Source organism: Oryctolagus cuniculus, chromosome 3 (assembly GCF_964237555.1).
Source record: "Oryctolagus cuniculus chromosome 3, mOryCun1.1, whole genome shotgun sequence".
NCBI lineage: Eukaryota > Metazoa > Chordata > Mammalia > Lagomorpha > Leporidae > Oryctolagus > Oryctolagus cuniculus.
The window spans coordinates 16910676-16917697 of NC_091434.1; the positions used below are offsets into that span (position 1 = coordinate 16910676).

At 50.8% G+C, this 7022-nt stretch overlaps 1 protein-coding gene across 2 annotated transcripts in view; it reads right to left on the reverse strand.

Moving 5' to 3' along the window:
- Window positions 1-6018, reverse strand: part of SGPP2 (sphingosine-1-phosphate phosphatase 2) — a 133774-nt gene extending 127756 nt beyond the window's left edge. Inside the window, exon 1 of one of the 2 annotated variants that reach the window (XM_070070151.1) lies at window positions 5675-6018. In XM_070070151.1, the coding sequence (XP_069926252.1) occupies window positions 5675-5893 (219 nt within the window). In that variant the 5' untranslated portion in view covers window positions 5894-6018. The remainder of the gene's footprint in view (window positions 1-5674) is intronic. The other variant, XM_008259230.4, reaches the window with a different exon arrangement.
- Between the last annotated feature and the right edge of the window lie 1004 nt (window positions 6019-7022).

Consider the following 7022-nt stretch of genomic DNA (forward strand, 5'->3'; position numbering starts at 1 on the left):
CTGCAACTCTCAGTGAGAACAAAGTTGAACTTGCTACCATTCACTGAAAACAACACCTTTATGTTTATGCTTTAATATAGGAGACTTCCAGGAAACAGAAAGAGCTTCTCCCACTTGCATCTGTTTGATCCCTACTCACTCTTTAAACTCCAACTGCAGACTTCATGGGACTCCCTAGGGAAAGGGGGTTTCTCCTACTATTTATTGTCTGTCTGACCCTGTGTTCATCCTTCTAATATATATATATGTGTGTGTGTGTGTGTGTGTGTGTGTATACAATTTGTATGTATTTGTATTGTACCATTTGAGCTTCCCAGCACGGGAACTAAATCTTATTTTTCTTTATACCTCTAAGGCTGAGCATTGCACCAGAATCAGAGTAGCTGATCAACCAATGTTGGTTGGAAATGAAGGAAGAAAAGATGAGATACAAGTAGGAATAATTTATTTTCTCCAAGGATTAAAGAAAAGGAGGAAACTTGTTTTCAGATTTGTTTATTCTACTACAACCTTCCTGAAGGGCAACTAGGTTATGTCTATTAGAACCCATAATATTTACATAATTTCCAGTCCAGCAATTCTGTGTCTGGAACTTTAAATTACAAGATAATCAAAGATATGTGGAAAGATATTGGCATAATGATTTTTAAAAATTTATTTATTTTTATGTGAAAAACAAAGCAACAGAGAGACAGATAAATAGAAAGAGATTTTCCATCCACCCACAACAGCTAAGTCTGAGCTAGGCTGAAGCCAAAAGCCCAGAGCTCCATCTGCACCTCCCATGCAGGCGGCAGGGACCCAACTATTTGAGCAATCACCTGCTGTCTCCGAGGGTACATCAGCAGGAAGCTGGATTGGAAGCAGAGTAGTCAGGACTCCAGTTGGCACTCCAATATGGGATGAGGGCATCTCAAGCTGCAACTTTACTGCTGTGCTTAATGTCTATCTGAGATGCTATTATTTTTAATGAAAAATTGAGAACAGGGCCAGCATTGCAGCATAGTGAATAAAACTGCTGCCTGGGGCACCAGCATCCCATATGGGTGGCAGTTCAAGTCCTGGCTGCTTCACTCACAATCTAACTCCCTGCTAATGTGCCTGAGAAAGCAGCAGAGGACAGCCCAAGTGCTTGGGCCCCTGTACTCACATGGGAGATTGGGAAGTAGCTCCTGGCTCCTGGCTCTGGCCTGGCTCAACTCTGGCTGTTGCAGCCACTTGAGGAGTGAATCATTGAATGGAAGACCTCTGTCTCTTCCTCTCTCTCACTAACTCTACCTTTCAAATAAGTAAAATACATTTTAAAAATTTAGAAGGGCCATCAACAGGCCTTTAACATTTTATATGGATATGCTACACAGTGACATGCAGCCATTAGAAGTCAGGTTGAACATTTACTGAATGATCATCTTTGGCCATGGTATAATGGACATGGACTTAATTTTTTCTTTGTGTTTTTCTACATTTTCTCCTCTGAACAATGGCGTTATCTATAGCAAAAAAATGATCAAAGTGGCTCATTTTGCCACTTCAAGCCTTGACATCCTACTAATGACAATCAGAGCCTGAAGTCTGACCTGGTGGTTGGTTTAGTTATGATGAAGCTAAAATGTCACAGCAAACGTGACCACTGCCTTTAGCCATCACCTCCCTCATCACTAGGAGTGGTGCGTCTCAGGAGAAGAGAATTCACAGCCTCACTTACGTCTCCATCTCCTCTGGGCCCTACTTTGGACCTGGGTTCCTCCAGATGGCTAGAGTGCACAGCCACAGTTGGAAAGCCATGCTGCTAAACCTGTTGCAGATGGGACAACTGAGGCTCAGAGAAGTCCAAAAGACACAGAGGCAGACCTAGTGCAGGTCTCCTGACTTTCAGCATATATTCTTTACACTTTAGCCAGTCACAACAAAATCAAGGGTAGAGTTTTGCAGATTAACAGACTAAGGGGAAGCCAGATATTTCAAGAAGGAAATGAGGAGTACAAAGACTTCCAAAAACAACCTAGCTCTGATCTCCTTCCCAACCTAACCTGAGAAGTATCTCTGAGCTGTTTTCACAAAGCATTTATTGCGCAGATTGATTTCAGGAAAGATGATCTCCAGCCTAATGTAGTGATAGGCAATGGCACTGCGAGGTCTAAACCCAACTATATTGGGTAAGCAAAGATGTTAGAAATCAAGATTCTATTGTGTCCAAGGTCGGCTTTATTCAGAACAAATAAACACAGTTCTGACAGGACCTCTGCCTTCCTAGCTCTGTCCTAGGATCCCTGCCCCTTGCTCAGAGCAATCTCAAGGCCATTGCCAAGAAGGCCCTCCTTACGGTAACCCTTGCAAAATGAAAGCCATACCTCCTCTTTCTGCTCCATCTCCAACATGGCCCAGCCTGCACTGAAACCTCACAGCTCTGTGAGTCAGACCCTGAACTTCTCCCTGCAAGCTGCAGAGTGAAGTTTAGAGTTGGGAGTCCAAAGCCCTGGCTTCCCCTGACTGTAGAGATAGCTGAAAAGTCCTCAGCAAGTGACTTAACCCTTCAGGACTCAGATCTTCTGGGAAATTCTTGTCTACTGGGAAATCTCTAAGGCCTAATCCAACTTATTCAATGACAGGTTTGTGTGAGCTCAGCCCAGCCCTGGTTAGTAAAAGATGTAGTTAATCTTTAAACTTACTGCATGTAGTATAGAATTTATAGAGAAGCTCTCAATCATTTCCACACTTATACAATTTCAATGACTAAAATACATAGAAAAAATTGTGGAAAGTACATTAGATTCACTGAGACCTAAAATCACTCAAATGAAAGAAACAATTTCTCTATTATTTGAACATTCTTAAATCAGTGTTCTAGGGCTGACTTCTAGACTATGTGGGAAAAAATCATTTGATATTTTATTTTCAATATTTAATTTTTAAAAGCCTACTGATTTTTAATTGCAAACTTCATTCATGGATTCACAAAACTCAGTAGGAAGCAGAACAGATAAGTTTCTGCCATTCTTAGAGTTTACCACCCACTGGAGGAGGCTGGTAGTAACCAGATATTCACACCAGGGCATATTTACACAATGCAATAAATGCCGGAAGGAAAAAACACAGGAAGCAGAGCCTATCACAGGTGGAGCTAGCCTGGATAACAGCGGAGGCTCGTCTTGAGGAACTGACCTTTGAAAATTGAAGGCTGGGAGGAGGGTATTTAGAGGAAGAACAGATAGCTGGGATGGGCCCTAACGTCCAGTCAATTTTCGGGAAGCATGTATGCAACCACTTTCTTTTGAGAATGCCACATGTGTTTGTAAAATATGAGTCTTACCAAGTCTCTTGAAACTGACCCACCTAGGGGCTGGCATTGTGGTGCAATGGGTTAACACCCTGGCCTGAAGCGCGAGCATATAATATTAGCACCGGTTCGAGTCCTGGCTGCTCCTCTTCCCATCCAGCTCTCTGCTGTGGCCTGGGAAAGCAGTGGAAGATGGCCCAAGTCCTTGGGCCCCCGCACCCACATGGGAGACCCAGAAGAAGCTCTTGGCTCCTGGCTTTGGATTGGCGCAGCTCTGGCTGTTGCAGCCAATTGGGGAGTGAACCATTGGATGGAAGACCTCCCACTCTTGCTATCTCTCGCTCTGCATAATTCTTTCAAATAAATAAATCTTAAAAAAAAAAAAGAAAGAAAGAAACTGACCCACCTTTAAAAACATTGATGTGCCTCTCATGGAGCCAATGCTCTCAAGTCCGTTGTTTCTCCCTGTTACACACCAACACAATGATGTCTTGTCTTGGATTTTTAGTTCTTTTTCATGATGGACAGTGAGTAAAGTCCTGGGCTGGAGGGGACAGGATGCTTCTGCCATTTGGCTCACTAGAAGGCCCAGGCACCCAGGCAGCAGAAAGACTCCCCTGTGAGAAGCTGCTTATCTTGTATTTAAAGGGGAACAGGATGCTTCTCCAGAACTTAAAGAATCATTACAAAGAGTAATGTCTGGAACAGGGTCTTTTTCAGCTTCCTGGATTAGAAAAGCTGGAGAGGGGCCGGCACCGTGGTTCACTTGGTTAATCCTCTGCCTGTGGCGCCAGCATCCCATATGGGCGCCGGGTTCTAGTGCCAGTTGCTCCTCTTCCAGTCCAGCTCTCTGTTGTGGCCCGGGAAGGCAGTGGAGGATGGCCCAAGTGCTTGGGCCCCTGCACCCTCGTGGGAGACCAGGAGAAGCACCTGGCTCCTGGCTTCGTATCGGCACATCTGTGCCGGCCATTAGGAGAGTGAACCAACGGAAGGAAGACCTTTCTCTCTCCCTCTGTCTCTCTCTCTCTCTCACTGTCTATAACTCTGCCTGTCAAATAAATTTTTAAAAAATTGAAAAAAAAAAAAAGAAAAGAAAAGCTGGAGGAAGAGTACAAGCTTGAGAGGAGCAGGACAGAGTGCACCCCAAGCCTCTGATACCTGCAGGTGCATGTCCTTGTGTGCAAAGAAAATGCCACTGCACACTGCAGTCATGGGACTGCTTCTCACCACCACCCCCAGCCCCTGCCCAATCCACTCCCTAAGACAATGCAAGAGGAAAGCAGGGTGGTCCCAAATTCATTTAAAGACTAATTAAATGTCAGGTGGAACAGAGAAGGGAGAATTAAAAGAAAAACACCATAGAGGAAGATTTCTCCGGAATGAAACCTCCTAAATGAATTCTGGAACTCAGTGCTCCTAATAGTCCATGATGCTAGAGCTAAGAATCTACGCATAAACAAATGCCTTCTCCCTGTCACCAAAACCTTCTAGGAAGAGCAGAATGTGGCTTTTAGAGAGGAATGAGAACAGCTCAGCCGTTGCTTCTGCCTCATTTGCCGTGCTTTTCACTTTGCCCAGGGAAAGGGCAGCGCCTGCAGTGTTGCGGGTACCCATGCATCCCCAGAACCATCTGCAGCCCGACTGGTCCCTTCAGCCGGGAGTCCCGTGCACTGCGACGACACGCGCTGCTGTCCCCAGAGCCGCAGCGGGTTGTGTAACACAGGGTGAACGGCTCCCGCAACCTGCGCTGAAAACGCACTGGGGCCATGTGGCCAATGCCCCCCCCCCCGCCCCCACCAGGCAGCAGGTACCCCTGGATTCGAGAGCGGCGAGAGGGAAGTGCGGGCGCTCGTCGTCCCGTGGGCGGCCAGAAGAGGGGTCAGTATCCCCAGCAGCAATAGGTAGACCCCACGTTCGGGGCGCAGAGTGGTGGCGCGGATCGAATGTATGCGGACCAGGGAACCGCGGATGGGCGAAAACTCCGGAGTAACCGCGGAAATGTCAGAATTTCTCCCCAGAGAAAGCGCCGAGGACCGAGGTTACATAACTCTTACCTACTTGGTGGAAGGCACAGGAGCGTGAATTCGACTATGACAGTAAGAAGTCTCCAAGCGGACTGCATTTAGAGGTTCTGGACACAAAGTCGGAAAAGCCCTGGCGGCCACTCGGCCCCGGCAGCCGTGGCATCCTGGTGGCTGAACCCCCACCGCACTGCCCAGGCACCCTCTCCACGCCCAGCGGCCGGAGCCGGGCAGCCGCCACGGAAGCGCCCTCTCAGCTCGGCGGGCTCCGTGCACGCTCGTGCCCGGGTCCCGCAACTGTGGGGGCCCGCACATCCCCCGGCGTCACGGCTGCTGCCCCCTCCTGCCTCCCCGGCGAACACCTGCCCGCGGTTACCTGAGGGGCCACGTCTCTCCGCAGCCCGTTGGGCGGCCCCCCGCTGCTCTTGCCGTTGGCCAAGGAGAGATGCCCGACCCCGGGGACCCGCGCCGCACCCTCCGAGGGGCCGGCGCCGCTCTCCCGGGGGCCTTCATCCGGCGCTGGGAAGAGCCCGCAGAGGCGTTGGAAGCGGGCCACGAGCTGGGAATCCTGCAGGCTCCGCAGCAGCTCCGCCATGGTGAGCCCCGGCCGTGCTCCGCTGCACCGCCAACGCTGCACTTAGCCGGGCCGGTGCCCTCAGCTCAGTCCCGCACTCGCCCGCTCCGCACCCGGGGCGGAGGGCGGGCGGGGCCAGGGGCGCCAGCCAACAGGTGCGCCGCCTGGGTCCTAGCGCCCGCACGGCCAGCGCCGGCGCCCAGGTGTCCGCCTCCACCTTGCGCAAGACGCAGCCTCTCCCGCCGCCGCCGCCGCCGAAGCCGCCGCCGCCGCCGCCTGCCCTTCCTTTTCCTCCCTGCGGGCTCTAGCGGCTAGAAGCGTCCGGACTTCCTGCCCTGGACTCTCTCAAAACCGGGTGGAGCAGCGCAGGTGCCTGCACCGCGCCTCTCTCCGCGTGGCCGCGCCCCCGAGCCTATCCGGTGGGCGCCCGAAAGGAAACGGCGAGCACGAATGCACCTGCGCTAATCCATCCCTTGGCACGCAGGCTGATCCCGGAGTGACCTTCCTTTCAACCCTTGAGCCCCAGGTGATGTCGGGTTTCTTCGCAGGCCAGCTCCCTGCACCCAGCCCTACTCTGGCCTCTCTCCGCTTCCTGCACGAGTAGTGTAGGGAAAATCTCAAGTTCTTTTCAAACGCTGCGTGGGGCGACCTTTTCCCTAGAGGCGTCTACACCTTAACCTTGCTCAAGGTGGTCCCTGACTCACCCTCCGCGTCGCTGCCCCCGCCCATGTGATCTGGCAACTGGGAAACACTGTTGCGTGGGTGGGAAGGAAATGAGTTTCCTTCTGGGTCTTCTGCGTGGAGAACGAAGTTGCTTGTCTGGCTCCTACTTCTTTCTGTTCTATTCAAGAAAACGATGCTAGAAAGACGGGAACAAGGCCGTTCTGGGACTTAAGATCCGGAAAGAGAGCAAGGTGATAGAGGACTGGGAGAGGGATTGGGCATTTCACTGAACCCGAGCCTTCCTGGGGGCTCTCAGGACTGCAGCCGCCAGGACACATTCAACAGGCCATCTTGGCTGTCCCTCCCCCGTCCTGGAGGACCTCTGCCCTTCCTCACAGGAGTCAGAACGACCGTGCAGTCAGGCCCAGGTGATCAGCCTGCAACAAAAGTGCGATTCAGTGCTTAGTCCTTAGCTTGCAGCACAAGC